The 21,905-nt window shown below is 41.0% G+C and overlaps 3 protein-coding genes across 9 annotated transcripts in view; 2 read left to right on the top strand and 1 right to left on the bottom strand.

Moving 5' to 3' along the window:
- The window catches only part of UCHL3 (ubiquitin C-terminal hydrolase L3), a 30,889-nt gene extending 23,523 nt beyond the window's left edge, over window positions 1-7,366 (bottom strand). Inside the window, exons 1-3 of one of the 3 annotated variants that reach the window (XM_077927772.1) lie at window positions 7,199-7,366; window positions 5,812-5,823; window positions 2,052-2,180 (exon numbers count right to left, since the gene is read on the bottom strand). In XM_077927772.1, coding sequence (XP_077783898.1) covers window positions 2,052-2,180; window positions 5,812-5,823; window positions 7,199-7,240 — 183 coding nt within the window. In that variant the 5' untranslated portion in view covers window positions 7,241-7,366. The remainder of the gene's footprint in view (window positions 1-2,051; window positions 2,181-5,811; window positions 5,824-7,198) is intronic. The other 2 variants (XM_028728358.2, XM_077927773.1) reach the window with 2 other exon arrangements.
- Window positions 7,367-7,464: 98 nt separating this feature from the next.
- LOC114596598 (mediator of RNA polymerase II transcription subunit 22-like) lies at window positions 7,465-11,905 on the top strand. Of its 2 annotated transcripts, none has more exons than XM_028728361.2 (2): window positions 7,465-7,836; window positions 11,033-11,905. In XM_028728361.2, the coding sequence occupies exons 1-2, from the start codon at window positions 7,813-7,815 to the stop codon at window positions 11,444-11,446; spliced, it is 438 nt and encodes a 145-aa protein (XP_028584194.2). In that variant the 5' UTR covers window positions 7,465-7,812; the 3' UTR covers window positions 11,447-11,905. The 2 variants fall into 2 exon arrangements, with proteins under 2 accessions (XP_028584194.2, XP_028584195.2); XM_028728362.2 differs by having other exon boundaries at window positions 7,466-7,836; window positions 11,036-11,905.
- Window positions 11,906-13,962: 2,057 nt separating this feature from the next.
- Window positions 13,963-21,412, top strand: COMMD6 (COMM domain containing 6). 4 transcript variants are annotated; one of them, XM_077927767.1, is made up of 8 exons: window positions 13,963-14,291; window positions 14,996-15,052; window positions 16,690-16,748; window positions 18,700-18,765; window positions 18,864-18,940; window positions 19,435-19,603; window positions 20,250-20,402; window positions 20,590-20,718. In XM_077927767.1, the coding sequence occupies exons 1-8, from the start codon at window positions 14,234-14,236 to the stop codon at window positions 20,617-20,619; spliced, it is 669 nt and encodes a 222-aa protein (XP_077783893.1). In that variant the 5' UTR covers window positions 13,963-14,233; the 3' UTR covers window positions 20,620-20,718. The 4 variants fall into 4 exon arrangements, with proteins under 4 accessions (XP_077783893.1, XP_077783892.1, XP_028584199.2 ...); XM_077927766.1 differs by lacking the exon at window positions 20,590-20,718 and adding an exon at window positions 20,907-21,412 and having other exon boundaries at window positions 13,976-14,291; XM_028728366.2 differs by lacking the exons at window positions 14,996-15,052; window positions 20,590-20,718 and adding an exon at window positions 20,907-21,412 and having other exon boundaries at window positions 13,984-14,291.
- Window positions 21,413-21,905: the final 493 nt, after the last annotated feature.

The following is a 21,905-nucleotide window of genomic DNA, read 5'->3' on the forward strand; positions in this document are numbered from 1 at the left end:
GGTATCAGGAAGAGTGGATTAAATTTAATGATTATTTAGTTAAACATGTTAAGTTAAATTAACTGAAAACAGCTTGCAGACACTTAATTGGCTTAGGATTTTATTTATGTTAAGTGATGAATTAATATGTTTAATTTCATAAGGTGAAGATTTAAGGATGTTAATGTTTAAGTTAAATTTTATAAGAATTATGATTTGGGAAACCGTTAAAAGGAAATGCAATGAAATTCAACCAAGGGGAAGCAGGGAAGTCATTTAACAAAGTTAATAAGTGTAAATTTCAATAAGGCTATGATTTTTGTTTGTTTGTCTTATGTGTTTGTTTGTTTATAATATTGTGAAAACCAATAATTTTTTTTTTGGAAAAAAGGGAATTTACTCGATCCAATCAAACACTGATTGAACAAGTATGCAAGCATATTGAAAACTCAAACAGAGTTTCGAAAGAGCAATTTGGGATGTTGGGAGACAAGGTTAGAAACCAAGGTGGACAAACTGGAAAAAGTTAGAGACGAGGTAGGAGAACTAAGAGAAGAAGGGAATTGTGGAAGGGGTTCAAGGGAAACAGGAAGAACTGGAGGACCAGATCCTCCTTCTGTCATTAAAGGATCACCACACGAAGCTTTGCTGCTCAAACCACTTGGAAAGAAAGGAAAGTGGCTTACATATATTGATCTGTTAAAGGATCAAGATGGGAAATGGAAATTAAGAGACTACGAAGAAATAAAAGACCATTTTCAAAGTTGGTTACATTATCGACAATTATATGAAACATACAAAGACAACAAGAAAGGCTTTAGTTATACAACATCTAGATTTCAAGAAGAAGTGGTAGAAGGGAAAGTAAAACTGTTGAAAGGTGCATACAGTATCTCGTTACAATGGGAGACCAAAGACACAGAGGTGAAAGCAGTTATGATTAAATGGGCGCACGACATAGGCCACAATATTATGTTGGAAGACTGGGAAAGGTTATGGAAAATTGACCTAAAATTTACAGATTGTTCTTTACTGAAAGAAAACTACATGAAAATGATGTATAGATGGTACATACCACCAGTACAATTAGGGAAAATGTATAAAACGGGCTCAAACCTATGTTGGAAATGCAAGGAAAAAGAAGGGACTTTTTATCATATGTGGTGGGATTGCAGTACAGTTAAAATGTTCTGGGAAATGATATATAATGAGTTAAAGAAAATGTTTCATTTAAAAGTTGTGAAAAAACCTGAAGCTTTTTTATTAGGGATTGTGGGGAAAGACCTGCCAAAGAAATGTAAAAATATTTTTATGTATGTGACAATGGCGGCAAGAGTCTTAATAGCACAAAGATGGAAGAATGAAGAAATCCCGACGAAAGGACTGTGGCAAGAAAAACTGATGGACTATGCGGAATTGGCAAAACTGACATACAAACTACGTGACAAGGATAACTGACTTTAAAGATTAATGGCAACCTTTTATAAAATATTTGAAGAAACAACAAAATGAATTGAACTCTCCTTGGCAGGTTTTGAATAAACATTCACAAAATCTTTATTGGTAATATATAGATAGATAAACTCAGGATCTTTACAATTTGACAACATGCAAATAAAAATATGTGTTGAGAAACCAGAGAAAGGAGCTGAGGGCGGGTGGATTTCTGTCTGGGGGGGGGGGAAGGGGGGATAATGTGGATGATGTATCTTTGTTAAAATTATTGTGTTGAAATTCTTAATTAAAAATATTTTTTTAAAAAAGAAAAGAAAAGAAGCTAGAGTCTCTTCACCCAAACAAGGTTCATGAAGAAAGAAGAGAAAAATGGGAGTGAGCGTGTATGGAACATAGCTTTGTTCTAGTCTGATAAAATGGTTCGTCAGACCAAGATCTGAACCTACCAAAGCCTGCTTTCCTTAGGTCATTTGTGAGACACCAAAGTTAAAGTACTTCATTGGGAAGATCATAGAATCATATCATAGAATCATAGAGTTGGAAGAGACCACAAGGGCCATCGAGTCCAACACCCTGCCAAGCAGGAAACAACTGTGTTGAAGATAAATAAGAATTACCTTTTCTGTTACTGGAAAGAGGAGTAGGATGGCACAAACAGGTCTTGGCACCATGCTAAGGAGTTCTGGTTCCATGCCGTACACATCCACAAATTGCCAGCTGGGATGTATCCCCAGCTGTTTGAGAAACTAGTAAAAGAGAGATACACATTAAGCATTTATCAATAAGTATATCCGTCACACAGTGTACTGTAAAACAAATTCTTTCCGAAAGAAAGGTCATATTTTGCATCTTTCAGTATGGTTCAACGTAGACAGCACAACTGACAGAGGATGGTAGTAATAAACAGCAATGTTAAGTTATATATTATTAAGAAACCGAATTCTTCAAAGCTCAAGGGAAAATGGTTTTGCTTCTGGAACGTAAGTGTAGCTGAGATCTAGGGGGCAATGCAATCAGTTTTGCAAATTTAAGGCTGCCTGTGGCTTGTGATTCTCAAACTGTGATTCCTACACCCACCCATCCCTGCATTTTAAAGTAACTTTTCAAACTCGGAGGACTTTTATATAAGCAGTTTGTGATGTGGCAAGGCAATCTTCTGCTCAAAGTAAGAAATTCAAGGGTTCCACGCACCCAGTATTGCAAAGAAGCAACCTTCAAACTATGCTATTCCTAATTTCATTTCCCACTGCTCTCTCCAGAAATGAGAAATTAACACAGTTGAGGATAACCAATTTTATCTTCAGAAACTCATCTGCAAGTTCTCTTACACTAATCAATACAGATGCACAAGAGAATAACTGTTCACATAGGTGACCCCACATTTTCCACATAGCCTCTGGCTTAACCCCTTAATCCTTATCATGACCTGTACCTGGATTTTAAAATGTGTTAACTGTACTTGGTTACAGCCATCACTTGCTTTTCCGATCCCTCCTTAAGTTATAACAGAACAGAGGAGATAATCTACATGCAGTGGTACCTCGCAAGACGAATGCCTCGCAAGACAAAAAACTCGCTAGACGAAAGGGTTTTTTGTTTTTTGAGCTGCTTCGCAAGACGATTTTCCCTATGGGCTTGCTTCGCAAGACGGAAACGTCTTGCAAGTTTGTTTCCTTTTTCTTAACACCGTTAATACAGTTGCGACTTGACTTCGAGGAGCAACTCATAGAATGCGGTGTGGTAGCCTTTTTTGAGGTTTTAAAAGACTTTGGTGATTTTTGAAGCTTTTCCAAAACTTTCCTGACACCGTGCTTCGCAAGACGAAAAAAATTGCAAGACGACAAAACTCGCGGAACGAATTAATTTCGTCTTGCGAGGCACCACTGTAGAATAATTGATGGAAGAGGCTCAGGCATGGAGACAGACCCACAATGTTTCTACTGCCACAAAGCACACTAGGGGACCTGCAGCATGTAATTCTCAAATGCTTCACTAATCATCATAAATTGCCACCCAGGAAAAGCCCTTAAATAGGGTTGCAAAAATCTGAAGGCGTGCACTTCTCTGCATAAACCACTGATTATGCAGAGCTTGAACCTGTCCATGAACACAGATATAGAAGACTTATACTTGGTTGTCAAAATCTAGTTACCGATGGTACAAGCCGGGCCACTGGAATTCAGTAGACCTTTAACTTGTGTGCCACATTAATGAACCTGCTGAACTCAATCCGATCCCACGCAAACAGCATTTATCTAGCAGATAATGCATTTACAATGCCGGCTTTTCAGGGCGGGGTCTCTGTGCCACTTACTCTGCAAGTTTATCTTCTTTCAGTCTTCCATATACTCTGCCAAAACCCAGCACTGACTTTTCCCAGCTGGGGAAACCCAGCACCGTGCTATGGAATCAGTTCATCTCACACTCGCGCGACACGGACTTCCACCACAAAGTTTAAAGGTGGCAAAATGAATGCAGTGACATGGCAACTGTCGCTTGACACTCCTGCCTGCCTGAATCTTAGCACTGTGGACATGGAGAGGAGAAGAAACAGCAGCTGCCATAATATATTGCTGTACCTGCCCCTCCAGAGTAGGCCAAGCAGGAGAAAATATGCACTACTTGGAGGCATTGCTCGCTTTCCATAAGGGCAGGCGACTGTGTAATTGCAAGGCTGAATAATCCTTCTCCAGAAAAAAAGATTGTGAGGAGGTAAAGGGAAGAACTGCATTTGCTGAATTTTACAGGGATGGCTTAAGCAAGAGTTACTGTACTAGTACAGATGTCACATAGGCCTAAAGGGAAATTCCTTCATGAACCATATGTGCTGATGCACTAGCCTTTGAGCATGCCAGAAAACTCATCTGCTGTGAAAGATTTCGTTACCACCCAAGCAATAAGCAATTAACCTGTCTCGTCTTCTCAGGGATGCTGTTGAGCAACATCGGCAAAAGCCTAATGCGTCACATTCGAAAGACCAGATTACAATTTTTCACAAACACCACAAACCTCTTCCTCCACATACCCAGCTCAGATTCAACATAAATTAAGATTCTTTATTATGAATCTTGTACAAGAAAGTGCCTTGATTGTCCTTTATAATAATAAATAAATTTTTATTATTATTATTATTATTATTATTATTATTATTATTATTATTATTATTATTATTATTATTACCCCGCCCATCTGGCTGGGCTTCCCCAGCCACTCTGGGCGGCTTCCAAAAAAATATTAAAATACTATAATACACCAAACATTAAAAGCTTCCCTAAACAGGGCTGCCTTCAGATGTCTTCTAAAAGTCTGGTAGTTGTTGTTCTCTTTGACATCTGGTTATCTATCCTCTAAACAAGGGGTTAACTAATAACTTACATATGTTTGTTCTTTTAAAAGTCACCCCTCATATTTTATACACATATTCAAAAGGAGGTCACCCTTCCAGATCAACTCCATCACTTTTAATTGTTATCCTTTCCTAGAAAACTGATACTGTCCTATGCATACAGGAAGTGCATTTCCTTCCTGTGGTGTCACCTAGGACCAGTTATACAGGACAGAGCAATAGCTATGATAGGTATGGCAAAATACAGAAGCTGCATAGTCCTGGGTAGCTGACATACGCAAAGGAAGATGATACCCCATTCCATTAATGCTTAAGACATGTTAAGATGCAAAAGATACAAAGCTATGGTGAGGCAAACCAAGTGTTATAGAACCAAAACAATGTGTTAATGGAAACAGTGATGTTTGAGAATCAAGTTTCTAAGCATTGCAAATTATGATTAACGAGATTAAAGATACGGATACTTAGAAACATTATGAGACCATGCGATAAACAGTGATGAACACTGTTATCAAACACTGTTTATAAAACCATAAAACACATTTTTATGTTCATGAGTTTATTTTCTCCCAAACTTAAATTCTCCACAAGGAGATGCTTTCCCTAACGAAATGAGTAGGCTGCAAGGAGGCGGCCGGGGTATAATTTTTCGTGGTGACTGTGCAGGGCCTTGAAGGAGAATGGGAAACTCCCTGGCCTTAAAACAGGGAAGGCAGCGAGTCAATGTCTTGCAACAAATGCAAACATGTATTGCAGCATCCTGAAAGACCAACAGATTTATTGCAGCATAAGCTTTCGTGGACCAGAGCTTACTCCATCAGATGCCCAACTGTTATCCTCAGCTGACGGATGAGAGAGAGCCTGTGGGTGGGTGTACAATACACAGACACACATCCATGCACTCAGAGACAGAATAAAGGAGGAATATATACATCACAGCCAAAAGGTTATGGGAACAAAAGAGGTGCAAAACCCAAGAATAAAACAAGCAAATGGTTATCTTAACAAATAAATAAATAAAACATGCTCACCTGGTTTGTGACCTGAAAAAAACAGGAAGAAAAAAAACGTGGTTTAGTTCTAGTCAGTCACTAAGCAGTAAAACTCAAACTTTAGCTCATTCCCCACCTTCCTGAAATCCCCAACAACTCATGCTCCCCTATGCATAAACCCCTTATCCCAGTCCCCCCCCCATTATCTTTCATGCTCTCATCCTTACGTTATACATCTTGAGTTTCCACCCTGTGATCGCCGGATGGAAGGTGGTATATAGGTTTAATAAGCAAGCAAGTAAACAAACAACTTCCCCCCTTTTTTTGTCATTTGTCTCCCAACCACTTTCCCCTCCTTCCCCAAACTTAAATATATGAAATGCAGGAGTTTGTCTATATGCATATATGTGTGCATGCAAGTGCATGTATGCATACATGTATATAAACTGTATATATATAATTGTATATATGCACATGTATACATATATGTATATTAATAGATGTTTGTGCAAGCATATATATGTGTGTACAAATATATATGTGCATGCATGCCTATATTTATTCTTGTGTGCATAAATATACTAATATGTATATTAGTATATTTATATGTATTAGTATATTTATATGTATATAAATATGTGAGTATGCACATGTGTATGCATTAATATAAATATCTATTACATATATATGTACACGTGTGTGCATATACTTATATACAGATGTCAATAAATATGTGTGTGTGCGCACGTATATGCGTGTGCATTAATATAAATATATTGTGTTACGTAGATACATATATGTGCGTATATGTGCGTGTGTGTACAAATATACTTATATACAGATGTCAATAAATGTGTGTGTGCATTAATATAAATATATTGTGTGTTACATAGATATATATATGTGCGTATAGTGTGTGTGTACAAATATATATACCCTGTTTCCCCAAAAGTAAGACATCCCCCCAAAATAAGACCTACAGTTTTGCCTCTCGCTGTAGTATAAGGCCTCCCCGATAATAAGGCCACCCCGGAATATAAGCCCCCCAAAGCTACCATAGGCATTGTACCATTGTACCGTATACAGGTAATAAATTTCTTTTTCTTCTTCTTCTTTTTTTGTTCAACAATAAATGTTCTTCATGGAAAAAATAAGATACCCCCTGAAAAGAAGACCTAGCGCATCTTTGGGAGCAAGAATTAATATATTTATATATAAAATATAATTATTTTCGGGGAAACAGGGTAGATGTAAATATATATGTGTGTGTATATATTCATGTAAGTCTGTGTGCATTACATCTATCTATCTATCTATCTATCTATCTATCTATCTATCTATCTATCTACACACACACATATATAAGCATCTACACCTCGACGTGTGCCTGGCCCCCTCTTTCCTCCCCGGCCCCCGGCTCCCTCACCTCGGGGTTCGCCTCCAGAGGCAGCCAGCGGTGGGACTCCATGGCTCTCTCGCTCTCGCTCTCTCGCTCTCTCCCTGCTGCCGGCCGGGCTTCTCGAGACCTCGCTCTCCTGCTCCCTCGACGCGCTTCCGCCCGGAGCCCCGGCCCGTCCGCCCCGCGCGCCTCCCGGCCTGAGAAAGGCGTGGCGCGTACCAACGCCTCCCAAGACGCACGGGGGGGGGTGAACCCGGGAAAGGAAATACGCACGCACATCAATGTGACCCTCCTTTTTTTTTTTTACCCCCTCGCCGCCCGTTGAAATAAACCCGGTATTAAAACAACAGAATAAAATGAGGGTCCCGCGGCGTTGTGCAAATATGCCTGGTTTCCTTCTCTTCCTCCCCCCTCCTCTGCGATGAATTGGTTTCTCCCACGCCCGGCGGAGCAGCTGCAGCGGCAGCTTGCTGCCTCTAGAGGGCGCAGCTCGAGGTTCCGCTGTAGTCTCGGCCGGCCCACCTGAGCGGCCAGGTGAGGCGGCGGCCTCGGGCGGCGCAGCATCCGCAGCGGGGGCAAATCTTCCCTGGAGGAGAGAGGAGGAGGCGGCTGCCCTCCTGAGGTTCCTTCCAGGCACCCAAATGTCTTGGGCCGGCCCTTACCTGGTAACAAAGTTTAACCCCTTGGGGGAAACAAGCCTCTGGCTCTTTTAGTACTTGTGAAAAAGAAGTATATAAAAGTATACAGAAGCAGCGCTCCATGAGAGTTACCAGAATGCTTTCTTGGGTTTAGACTGAGAATAATAGAATTGTAATAATAATAAGAGCGTACTCGGTTGAGTTGGCAAAAATGAGAGAAAAACTGAGACGTAATACTAATCAAACTTTTATTAAGAAATGGGGCACGTACAAAAAATAGCTTAAGGATTACTGTAATAACATGACGTCAGTGGCAGGACTTGAATGACTCCTGTGGTATGATGGATAATTATAAGAGAACATCATATTGATGAAAATTAAGAAAAAGAAAATGGAAATTAATAGTGCGCTAGATAGACTAAGTGGTAAATACATGATGGGGTGGTGGGAAGTCGTTGGAGACTCAAGAAAAACGTACTGTGGTGTGAGGTAACAAATATTATTATTTTCTTTTCCTTTTTTCCTGATTAATCCTTTTGTTTGTTACTGTACTTCTTTTTAATCTCAATAAAGCATTAAAAAGCAAAAAAAGAAGAATTGTAGTAGCAATAATAATAATAATAATATTAATAATTATTTCTACCCCGCCCATCTGGCTGTGTTTCTCCATCCACTTTTGGCAGTTCCCAAAAAAATATTAAAAACATGATAAAACATCAAACTTTAAAAAAAAAAAGTTGGAAGGGACTCCTTGCATTGAAAAGCAGCATTTCATGCTGGCATCTCTAGCTCAGTACTACAGGAAACGGTGAGGCAGAGCTTGAAATGAAACTACCTTCCCATTTTAACATGGAAATTTTGGGGGCTGACTGCCTAATGTAGTTTTCTTTTTGCATATTTAACTGGCATTGAATGTGAAATAGTTATTTCTGAGGGTGTTTAATATGCCAGTGTTTAACCTAACTAGAACATCTTCCCTCTGAAGCTAATGTCTATGTATGGCTGGAGTAAAGGATAAGGTCAGTCTGGCTAATCCAGCATTGGCCAGTAAAATGCTTCTAGTTTGCACGGCTTGAAGGTCCAGATCAGATACTTAGGTATCCAGTGTCTAAATACAGGACCCTAAGGAAGTTAGATTAGCTTCAATCAGAGCCAGGGCCTTTTCAACTCTGGCTCCAGCCTGGTGGAACGCTCTATCTCTGGATCTGATTTCTTTCCGCAGGGCCTGTAAGACAGAGTTGTTCCGCCTGGCCTTTGGATTGGAGCCAATTTGATTCCCTCCCTCCCTCCCTCTCTTTCTTTTTTCTTTTCCTTCTCCTCCTGCGATGAGGCTACGTTTTAATATTTTAATGTTTCATTATTTTAATGTTGTATTTTAATTTTGTTTTAAGTTGTAATCATTCAACTTGTTTTTATTATTGCTTGTAAGCCGCTCTGAGCCCGGCCTTGGCTGGGGAGGGCGGGGTATAAATAAAAATTATTATTATTATTACTTGCTTTTTGCAGCGGACTTACCCATACAATGTGAATATATGGTAGTTTCTTCTTTTAATATTGAAGGTGCCGTTGCAACACATTAGACCAGCCAGCAATTTTTTATTGAGCAAGACTGCCAAGGAAGCCACAACACCATTAAATGAATGATTCACCCCCTGTTATTCACCCCAGTTTCTAGCAGTTAACAGCAAAGGCACAGCCTGAGCAAAATCTTCCAATACCTGAATACCTGATCATCCCGGATAATAGTTGTTGACAGCAGTACTTCCTGCTGTCTGATTGCTTTTATGATTAGCTTTTAATTAATACATGACTATGACATTTTGATATCAGCTTCCGTGGATGCCTCACTGCTGATTCACAATTTTTATATGCGCAATGCACATGATGGGGTACACCTTCCATGCGTCACAGAGCCACAACCAATCACAGCTTTCAGCAGGTGTCCACTGTTGGTCGCTGGATGTGTCTGGGGGTGTCCCTCCCTTTCCCATCTGAAGTCCCCAAGCATCAAACACTGCTGTACTGCATTTTTGGGGTTTAGCTTCTTTTGCTGATGATGTAGCCAACTTAGTGTGGCCAGGGTGTTTCATCACATGCAGAAGACTCTCAGCTTTCAATTGGGTTTTATTCCAGTATGTGAAGCCTATGTATGGTCAAAGCACGTTGGGTTCAAAGGAGGGTGGGATTGTCAGTCTTTTCCCCCCTCAGACACCTAAATCCTTTCTGCCCTCTCTTATTTTTTTATTTGCCAAGCATTTAAAGCTTGAATGCACAACAGTTAAATGTACATAAGTTGCAAGTCACTTGTAGTGCATGTTCTGTCTCTTTTGTTGTATTCTATTGCAACTTCAATGAACGAATAGCTTGTTAAGTACGGTAACTTAATGCTGGAGTCTGCCTTAGAAGATTCTTTGTTCAAAAACAGCCACTTTAAAGTCAGTAGCAATAAATGGATACAAAACCTGACATCAGAAGGGGTAACTACAGTGGTACCTCGGGTTACATACGCTTCAGGTTACAGACTCCGCTAACCCAGAAATAGTACCTCAGGTTAAGAACTTTGCTTCAGGATGAGAACAGAAATCGTTCTCCGGCAGCGCAGCAGGAGGCCCCATTAGCTAAAGTGGTGCTTCAGGGTAAGAACAGTTTCAGGTTAAGAAGGGACCTCCGGAACGAATTAAGTACTTAACCCGAGGTACCACTGTATTCAGAAGTCCCTGGGAGAAAACTGCAAGCTTTCAGGACACTCCTGTTACTAACCTTAAAATGGCAATTTTCGAACACAGGAACGTCAAGATCAAGCATGAAAATGCTAAATTACAACAAGCTGATAATACTGTAGGGGATTTGTGACAACAGCATCCTCTGAAATGCTGGAACGAAATAATCTTTTCCAATCCAGGTGGGACTGTGTTTAAATTTATTACAATCAAGCAATCATTTTATATGTATGCTGCCTTTCCAAAAACCATGTTCAAGGAGGCTGACAACATATAAAAAATACATATCTACAAAACATAACAAAAGTCGTCATAAACAATGAACAAAACATCAAAAAGTACCCAAATGAAATGTTTTCCCCGCCCCATTGGTTGGACGTAGCCAATGAAGGACGAATCGTTCGCAAGAGAAAAAGAAAAATGGCCGCCTGGCTGCAAGAGGATTACATGTATTGAGTAAGTTGTAACTCTTTCTGACCTTTCTTGCCCCCACAATGTCGCAGCAGCACGTGCTCCCCCAGAGCAAGGAAACCCTCCTTCAGTCTTACAACAAGAGGCTGAAAGATGACATCAAGTCTGTCATGGATAACTTCACAGAGATAATCAAAACGGCAAAGATTGAGGAAGAAACTCAAGTTTCTCGGGCAACCCAAGGCAAGCAGGACAACTATGAGATGCATGTCAGAGCTGCAAATATTGTTCGGGCTGGCGAGTCTCTTATGAAGCTTGTCTCTGACCTAAAACAGTTCCTGATCCTCAATGACTTCCCTTCCGTCAACGAAGCCATCAACCAGCGGAACCAGCAGTTGCGCAGCCTTCAGGAGGAATGCGACAAGAAGCTTACTGCCCTGCGTGATGAGATCTCCATAGACCTCTATGAGCTGGAGGAAGAATATTACTCTTCCAGGTACAAATGAAGCCATGGACGGTTCCCCTGTAGTAACCACAACAATTTCCTGTTTCTGACATTGGGGGGGGGGGCGGGTTGTGTGTGAAAACAACAACAACTGTCCTTGTTTTAAAAAGCATCCCTAAATTCTCAGCATCCCAAAGAATCCTGCCCCCAAAGCAGTTTTATTGAGTACTTTATGTTTGGCGTGAGAGGTGGCTGTTTTGGAGGGCAAGTGCGCCATGTCACTAGGACTTTCTGCATGGAGATGTGGAGATCTGCCCCCTCATCGACACTGTGATTTTGTCAGCTAAATGACTTCCAAACAGGAACAGGTATTGGATCTTGAACTGCCCAGAGTGCCCTAATCACTAGTCAGTGTAAATGGCAATCCTAACCATGTCTACTCAGAAGTCAGGACCGGATTTAGGTTTGAATAAGCCCTAAGCTACTGAAGGTAATGGGGCCCTTTATATGTCCAGCTGGTTTTTGTGTTGAATATATGCTATACAGTCATACTTCGGGTTACAGACGCTTCAGGTTGCGGTTTTTTGGGTTACGGACCGCCGAAACCCGGAAGTACCGGAACGGGTTACTTCTGGGTTTCGGCAGTCGCACATGCGCAGAAGCGCTAAATAGTGCTTTGCACATGCACAGAAGCGCCGAATCGCGACCCGCGCGTGCGCAGACACGCTGCAGTGGCTTGCGAATGTGCATACCGCACGGACCACGTTCACAACCCGAGCGTCCACTGTATGGCAATTTATGGACCTAATAGGTATCTAAAGCCATTTGCACATAACAAAATATGTATTTTATCAAAGTACATCCAGTCCCCCCCCCCTTTAAATATTTTGGAGACCCCCAAGAGTGTGGGGCCCTAAGCTATAGCTTGTTTAGCTTATACATAAATCTGGCACTGTCAGAAGTAAATCCTCTTGAATTCAATGGGGTTTGTTCCTAGCTAAGTGGGATTAAACTGCTTTGAATTTATTTATTTTTACAATCAAGTGGTGTATAAATTTTATGAAATAAATAATAAATGAAGATGCCAGCTTTAGGCCACATTCATACAATACATTGAAGGCACTAGGATGCCATGCTGAACAGTTATTGATTCCCCCGGATAATTATGGGAGCTGTAGTTTTCGAATGGTGCAGAGATTACAGCAGGGGTCAGCAAACTTTTTCAGCAGGGGGCCGGTCCACTGTCCTTCAGACCTTGTGGGGGGCTGGACTGCATTGGGGGGGGGGGGGAGAATGAATGAATTAATTCCTATGCCCCACAAATAACCAAGAGATGCATTTTAAATAAAAGCACACATTCTACTCATGTAAAAACACCAGGCAGGCCCCACAAATAACCCAGAGATGCATTTCAAATAAAAGGACACATTCTACTCCTGTAAAAACACACTGATTCCCAAACCATCCGCAGGCTGGATTGAGAAGGCGATTGGGCTGAATCCGGCCCCCGGGCTTTAGTTTGCCTACCCATGAATTACAGAATTGCAATTAATTCCCAGAGTTCTCTGTTAAAATGGATTGATTGTTAAGCCACTCTGGAAATTGTAGGCCTGTGAGGGCAACAAAGGCCTCCTAATATTGCTTAGCACCCTTAATGACAGCTCCCAGAGTTCTTCGGGAGAAGCCACAATTGTTTAAAGTGGTATCGTATGCATGGTACGAGCATGCCATAGTCAAACAACAGCATCAGAAGGGCTGCAGTCCAGAAGATATGGAACTTTGGGGTTTAGAATGCAATCATATGCACACTTTGCTGAAAGGGACCACAGCTGAATAGAGTGGGGCTTGCTTCTGAGTAAAGATACAAAGGATTGGACATACAGTAATAAGCATTTTTTATTCTGTCTGTGATGACTGGACCATGAGTTTCCAGTTTGAGAATCTTAAGATGCATTCAAAACAAAGCAATATTTTAAGGATTGTTATGCTGTATATCAGGCTTCCTCAACCTTGGCCCTCCAGATGTTTTTGGCCTACAACTCCCACGATCCCTAGCTAGCAGGCCCAGTGGTCAGGGATCATGGGAATTGTAGTCTCAAAACATTTGGAGGGCCGAGGTGGAGGAAGCCTGCTGTATTGCATATTATATTATATTATATTATATTATATTATATTATATTATATTATATTATATTATATTATATTATATTATATTATATTATATTATTATAACATTACATTACATTACATTACATTACATTACATTACATTACACATACATATATCCCATTAAAAATATTTGCTGGGGGGGGGGGTAAGTACCCAAATAAATTGAACAATTTCCACATAAATCAATAGGATCCAAAACAGAAATGAAAAAAATGCTGCTGCAGCAAAACTCGGTTCCCAAACAAGCCCCGCCTTAAATGATAGCCCAGCCCAAGATTGCTACAGACCTCTGGTGAACGTTGGACTCCAACTCCCATCAGCCCCTGCTAGCATGATGAGCGGCAAGGAGTTATGGGAATTGTAGTCCAGAAGAAATAAAATTTAAGTGGGAGGAGGGGAGGATGGAGCGTTTTCAGGGGGAAGCGGCCACGACTTATTCCAGCGAGAGTCAACTGATTCCCCCGGGCAAAAATGCATGCTCGTAAACCGGCCAAAGCGACCAGGAACGGAAGAAGCTCCGCCATCGGAAACAACGGAGGGAAACCCTGGCTTCTGATTGGCTAGGAGGGAAGTCTCGGAAGGAGAAAAAATTCTTTGTTGCCGCGAAGTGACCAATCAGGGAGCCGCTCGTTGTTCGTCGACGTTCCAAGGCATTCCAAAGTGGGAGGCGCGTCCTTTGATGTCCATGGCTGCGGGAGCCGCCGCGATGGGGCTCGGAAAGCCGCTCGGACCGTGGGGTGAGTGGGGAGAGGGTGGTCGCTTTGGGGACTGAACGAGGAAGCATGCCGTGGAGGCGGGGAGGGCTGAAAGCCCATATATTTTTACCCGGGAGTAAGCCTTGTGGAACATAGTGGGGGTTTTTTCCTTGAAAAAGGCGTGGAATAACTTTATTATTATTATTATTATTATTATTATTATTAAGGCTAAGGGCATAGCTGTCAACATTCAGATTTGAAAATAAGGGATCAGCAGCCTCGAAAATAAGGGATCAGTAGCCTCACCTATCCCGGGGACAGTCTATGGGATATCTAAGAATCCGGGGTAGCAGCGGGAAGCAGCGCTGGAATAAGGGAATTTCCCGCAAAAAAGGGAAGGTTGACAGCTATGGCTAAGGGTGTAAATGAGGAGGGTTCTGGGGAACCGGCCCATTGCCTCAAGTGCTTCCTGCTCTACATTGCCTCCCAACTCTGCTTAATAACAGCAATAATAATAGTTTATTATCCATACCCCACCCACCTTCCGCTTCGAGCAAAATATTAAAATACAATAATCATCAAATATTAAAAGCTTCCCTAAACAGCGCTTCCCACTTCCTACATAGGTGGTTCTAGATTCAGGTAGGTAGCCGTGTTGGTCTGACGCATTCGAAATAAATAATAAAAAAATATTGTCTCTAAGGTACTCCTGGAATTTTTTTTTATTTTTTATTTCAAGTGCATAGGTGGTGTTTATCCTGTGCGTCTTTTGCAAGCCGCCTTCTCAACGTGCTTGCTCTCAAGTAAGCCCTCTGTTTCACTTTTAGCCATACCTAGAAGCTATGCATTGCTATTATTTGCTGTTTATTAAATGTGCATATTGCCTTTCCCCTGTAGATCTCAGGGTCCACAATCTCCCAAGGGAATCTGTTCCACTGTCAAAACAGCTCTTACTGCCAGAAAGGTCTTGCTAATGTTTAGCCACAATCTCCCTTTTTGTAACTTGAAGCCATTGGTTTGAATCCCACCTTCTGATCAGGAGAAAACAAGCTTGCTCCATTTTCCATGTGACAGCCCTTGAGATAGCTGAATATCTTGTCTCCTCTCTGTCTACTCTTTTGCAGGCTAAACCTATCCAAATCCCGCAACAGTTCCAAATAAGGTTTTGTTTCCAGACCCTTAAGTGCAGGCATAGGCAAACTTGGCCCTCCAGATGTTTTGGGACTACAACTCCCATCATCCCTAGCTAACAGGACCAGTGGTCAGGGATGATAGGAGTTGTAGACCCAAAACATCTGGAGGGTCAAGTTTGTCTATGCCTGCTTAAGTGTTTCTTGCCACCTCCCGCCCAAGGAACACCTAATTTTTCCTGACATCTTCCTGCGTATGCTTTGCCCCTCAAAAAAAACTACATTCCATACTTGTGTGGACTACAGATGTCTAGAAGATATTCCAATATTCATCATTTTTGCAGCCACTCTTGAGCAGAAAACAACTCCATATTCATTCAGTTGGGTTAAATAATACAATGTTTATACTTTTATCTGACAGTAAAATACATTTGGTGGTTTTTTTAAAAAAATATTTATTTGTTTTTCTGTTTTATCATATCATCAGTGCATAGTATGTTACACTCAAGCATGTGGTAGTAGGAGATAAAGAGAAAAATAAAAATAAATAAAAATAAGACATATATCCATAAATAATAATAGTACTGTTACATATTCCTCCAGTTTAATTGACTCTTATGAGCCTTAATTTTAACTCCTCTTCCACCCTTTCTCTTGTTTCCTATCTTTTTGACTGCATTTTCTTATTCTACTAAATTATTTTCATTACTTTTACACTATTCCACTTTGTCACATCTACTGCCGAGTATTTTTTTCCAGTCTGTTACACTTACTTTCTTCTTATATTTTCCATATATTCTATATATAAAACATCCAGTCTTTTAAAATTCTTATTGTCTATATTTCTTAAATCTATTTGTCATGCTGCCACATTTTAATATTTTAAGGTGCCGTTCTTCTCTTGCATCTGTTCTCCACTTTTGTGCTACGAAAATTCCTTCTGGGAAGATTAACAATAGAAATCCCCCAAAACAAAACTGCTCTATGGATGTATGCGACTACAGCTGCCCGAATTCTAGTAAAAGACCTTTTGAAAACCATTTGTGGAGCAGTTCAGTTTGTGGAGCCCTGCTGTTCACATGAGCCAGAGTGTAAGGTGCTTTGGGGGAAACTCTATTTTTTGTTGTGCCAAGGCAAACAGGTGCAGCTAAGGGGTTTAAGCCCACCAGCAAAGTGCACAATTTTGAGGATTTTCTTCAGGCTACTGCCAGCGAGATACCCACTGGTGGCCATTTTACATAGAAGGTGCATTGGTTAGAGATGCACAGTGATTTAAATGCGACGCTCAAAATCTTCTCTCTGTTTTGCAGATTTTGGCAGCACCGTGGACATCATCAGAACAATACCACAGGATCTGTTTGCAGAGCTAGTAAGTAACTCTGGTCTCCTTTCCCTCTTTTATAGCGTTTTATAGCCATTTTGCTCCACTGTGTGTCTTGCGGTTTTTAAATTCCTTTCCTAGTATTTCTGATGCACAGTTTCATGAAAGAAAAACAGTTTTGCTTCAGAGGATGGTGGGATGGAGCTATGCTGTCTCCTCACATGGGACTGGAATATATTTTAAGACTTGAGATGCACTCCACTGAAAACAGTGGAGCTTACTTCCAAGTAAACATGCATAAGTGACACAGCTCATAAACAATTCTACCCTCTACCACTTCACATTTAAGGAAAGCTTATTTATTTGTCTCCAGGATAAACTTCAGATTTGTTTGTATGATTTAACTTAATAATACAATTTTAAAAAATACCGTATTGGCCCGAATATAAGCCACACCCACAAATAAGCCTTTAAAATTTGGGGGGGAGAGAATACGCAAATATAAGCTGCTCCCTTAAAATTCCGCAGGCACTCACACCTGTAAATGGCAAATGTAAAAGAAAATCCTATGAGTACTAGAGAGGACCCACAAGTGGGTTAAACACCTGTTCGTAGCACCGTAAATGCAAATAAAAAATCAATACTGCACTGTAAAATACGAGGAAAGCGACGAATAACATTAGAATTAATTGCACAACAGTCTCAAGCTCGCAAATCGGCAAGAAAACTTTTTTTTGTTCCGTTTTACCGTTATGTCTGTTTCAGTAGCGATATTGTAAAAGCCAATTTTCATAAGGTCACAAATTTAGGCCGCACTTTAAGTTTTCACGGTCGGAATTTGGAAAAAAAGAAGTATGGCTTATATTCGGGCCAATATGATATTCTCCAACAAATCATTAGAGTTGAAACTGTGTTAGGTTCTAGCCTGTTAATATTATGGCCGCATTTGCACATAACTCTAAGAAACCATGGTTTAATGTGAAAATGATGGATCCTGGAGACAGCAGCCACTTCGGCCAGTTGATGTAAGCCATAGTTTGGCTTAGTGTTACGTGCAAACCAGGCCCTTATCGCTTTATTGGCAAATGTAGAGTGCTTGGCCCAAGTAAAGACTATTATGTACAGACCCCCTTCCAAGGACAGCCTCAGTGGTTCAACTGTCCAAGGGGGCTGAACTAGGTGAGCCTTTGGGTCCCTTCCAACTCTACATTTCTAGTCAATGATTTTTTTAAAAAAATTAATTTATAGAAGTATATACTGCTATATCATTAAAAAAATCTAAGTGGCTTACAGTACTACCTATGTGTGAGAAAAATGCATAAAAATGTAAAATCTGAGACTATCAATTTCCATTATGGAAAGATGTAATCTTGATTGCTGGCCTAAGCCAGGTGGCATAGGAAAGTTTTCAGCAGACGTTTAGAGGTTGAAACAAGATGCACGATGAATCTTTCTTGGCAGAGCTTTAGCTTTAGTTGATTGTTTACCGTTTAAAGGTAAGTTTCATGTTAGCAAGGCTAATACAGACCCATTCTTGGAAATAGGGATATGCGAGAGAATTTACAATATAAGCAAAGGATATCCTTAATGCCCTTTTGTATAATCTTTTTGTTATTGGCCATTCTTTAGTACAGTAGCTCACTATAGCCAAGGAAGCCTAAAAATAAGTCTCGGTTATTTAAATGTGTATTGCATTAATCGGTCAGCTAAAACTTCTGGTTAAAGCTTGTAGCCGTGGGTAGATTATGAAAATTGTCCAGGCAAGGCCTTCCCTACCATAAGGTTGATAAGTCGCTAGCTGATTGACAGTTGCCATGTTTTTGTATGATCTTAAAACCAGGGATTCGTCTCCTGCCATTTTATCACTCTCTTGCCATTGAAAGCAAATGAATGCTGTTTTGTTCCACACAAAAAAAATCCTTTTAATTCCCACAAATTGCATTTGCAATTAGCAAGTAGTTGTCATCTAAGAACCATTTAAAATCTTCTTTCTTTGCAGTGTCAGCAAATCATTCAGAATCTTCAGTGTCAGATCCCAGCTGTGAACACAGTGGAACTATGTCAGGTAAACTGAATTGCTAAAACAATATTGCATGCATATTAACAACACCCGTTATTAATTTGTCCTCTGCTACAACCCTATAAACTGCATTTCTCTCCTAGAGATTTCAGGCAGCTGGGATTGAAATAGTCACTAGTGACCTGGAAAAGGTTGTTAATGCCATTTCCTTTGTATTCAGGTAAGCAAACATGGTCCTCGGATCTCTTTAACTACATCGCTACTGTTTACTGCATGGAAGAAATTTAGTATCTGTAATTATGAGCAGTGCTTCTGTGAATTAAAATACGGATTTACCCTTATAGCCTAGTTTGTAAACCTGTCCTATAATCACCTACGATATATAGGGATTCCTCATACATATTCTTTCGTACACCGTTGGTCCAAGGCAAACCATGATGCTCTGCTTAACCTTCTTGACAGTGTCCTTTGTGAAATTGAAGTGAGATAATTCCAGAATTTGCTGTAGGAAGAGCAAGCCACAAGTATGAGAAATGATCTAATTTTGTTTAATTGTATTTTATTTGAGGGTTGTTTTTTTTACAAAAACCCTGCTAAAATAGGTGTAAAGCAGTCTTCCAGGGGACAAGCAAAATTTAAAATCAGCTCTTTTCTATTTAAAATCTAGCAGTGAAGTCTTCCTTTCCCCTCCTCTCCTTTTTTTGTTTTGTTTAGCACAGCAGCAAAAGATAAACTCTCGCCAGAAGACCTGTCTACCAGGCTGGGAGGTGCAACTGGTACTCTGCCGAAACAAGCCGTCCAGGTTCTTCGTCACGTCTGGAACGAACAGGGCAGCTCGATCGCAGTGTCGGAAGATGCCAAAAATGTAGCAGTTGTTGGACGGGTAAAACAATTTGTTTCAAAGGAAGTTTGCATTGGGGTAGCCTCCTAAGGCAGCGCATGGTGTAAAATTCTAGTTATATATTATTGTTGTCCCATGACACAGTGTCCTGGTTTGCATACCACATTAAATCATAGTTATTTAGAAAACCCCCCACTATGGTTTAACATGAACAAGCAGCACAATGTTGCATGCTGTGCAAAAGCTTCCAGGGCTCTGGCTGCTATCTCTGAGCTGCAGATGTAGGTATGTTGTTTTGTGCAAAATGGGGCTCGTGGTTTGTTTGGGGGAAGCAAACCATGATCCAGGGTTCAGACCAAAAAGCATCATTATTAATTAAATGACCATTGGTTTCTAAGATGTGTCTTAATGTGGCGTCCAAGGTTTGCTGCAGCTCTGTTGACATTGACGACAACTTGGTTCACATCTGAATTAGCACAATCTGGTTTGCTGTGAACCAGAATATCAAGGAGGGAACAAGAGCAAGCATGGGGAAGAAACTGTGCATGTGCCCAAGTCTGTTTAATGGAATGCCAAACCATGGTTTGGTGCTGCATTTGAACACACTACTTGCGCATTCTGCGAGCCTCAGAGAACTCTATTGGCCACAGTGTCTGATTCTCTCCTCTCCCTCTTTATTTATTTCCAGCTTATTGATTTTCAGTGGAAGCTGGGGATGGCAGTGAGCTCCGACAGCTGCAAATCTTTGAAGTCTCCTTATGTTACGATGGCAGTAAAAGTGGCAGATGCTTCAGGCCACATCACAAGCAAAACATTTGAAATGACGCTCCCACAATTTCAGGTTTGTATAACAACATAACCCCTTCTAAAGGTTGGCACTTGTTCTAACGTGGTTACAAATCAACTGGGTTGCAATGGAAACGCCATTGGTTTTCCATGTTCCTGTTAACTTAAGACTCCAAAACTGGGGAAATGCGTTGACTTTTTGAAATATGTTTTGTGTAACGGTGTGCTATGATTGGCTCTAGAATGAAAAAGGGAGAGAATTTGAACATTAGAGGAGAGAAGGAAGGTTGAAGAAATGCAGAAGTGTGAAAAGGCCCTGACTGGGGATTTGAACTTGGAGATACAAGCCAAACACTGTAGGTCAACTTCCCCCAACTTGTGTCATCCCAGTGTTTTGGACTGTAACTTTGATCAGCCTCTGCCAGCGCGAGCAGCTGTTAGAGATTTTGGTAGTTCTAGTCCTAAACATTTGGGGGGCACCAGTTTGAAGTAGGCTGCTACATCTCATGGACTGTGTATCCAAATAATCGTATATCCTTTCCTTTTCCTTCCATTTTAGAACTTCTACAATCAGTTCAAGGAAATGGCAGCCGTCCTTGAGACAGTTTGAGCATCTGCTGCGCAGTTTGCTTTGAACCAAATGAGCTGTTCCTGTTTGCCTTAAAACATTGTGGTTTTTGCTAAGAGAAGGTGTCATTTCCATTTCCTACGCGGCTTCACCCATCTGCTGGACTGTTCATGTTCAAAGGCCTGTAAAATGCCTTCTTATATACTGAAATGCTGCACACATGTAGAAGGACGTGCTGCTTAAGAGCAAATGTAGTGGGCATATGATTTTCACCATACCGAAGAACCCAGAAAAGGGGGGCTGTGCAGGAGATGTTGCCTGAGTGCTGTTAGGCCACAATTATAAAGCTTGTGGTTTCTGTTAATTTTTAGCTCAAGCATATTGATTAGCCTGTTACCCATGAAACGTGGCATGCCACATATTTTGGGATCCCAAAATGCTGTTGTTTTCTATTAAATGTAAAGGTGGGGAAATCGTTGCACCTTTATTTTCCTGATTGTCTGCTGCCTTTTGCTTATGAACCTTAAGACTGTGTGTGAATGTACTTGTCTTCTGCTAGAAGTTTTAAACACAGCAAGTTTAGGCTGGGATTTGTAGTTTTCCGTGCACGCCCCAGACTGCAGAACCTTGGGCCTTCTGAAAATCATCTGAAAAGCAAAACTGTCTGGCTGTCACCTGTATGCATGCATGTTCCCTTTTTTTTAGATCCCAGCTAGCCCATTAAAGGTAAAGGGACCCCTGAGAGTTAAGTCCAGTCGTGAACGACTCTGGGGTTGCAGCGCTCATCTTGCTTTACAGGCCGAGGGAGCCGGCATTTGTCCGCTCCGCAGTTAGTTTTTCTGACCAAGCCGCTTCTGGCGCAGCGGAACACCAACACCAGAGCAGCGCATGGAAACACCGTTTACCTTCCCACCAGAGCAGGACCTATTTATCTACTTGCACTTTTTAGCGTGCTTTCAAACTGCTAGGTTGGCAGGAGCAGGGACCGAG

Source organism: Podarcis muralis, chromosome 4 (genome assembly GCF_964188315.1).
Source record: "Podarcis muralis chromosome 4, rPodMur119.hap1.1, whole genome shotgun sequence".
Lineage (NCBI taxonomy): Eukaryota > Metazoa > Chordata > Lepidosauria > Squamata > Lacertidae > Podarcis > Podarcis muralis.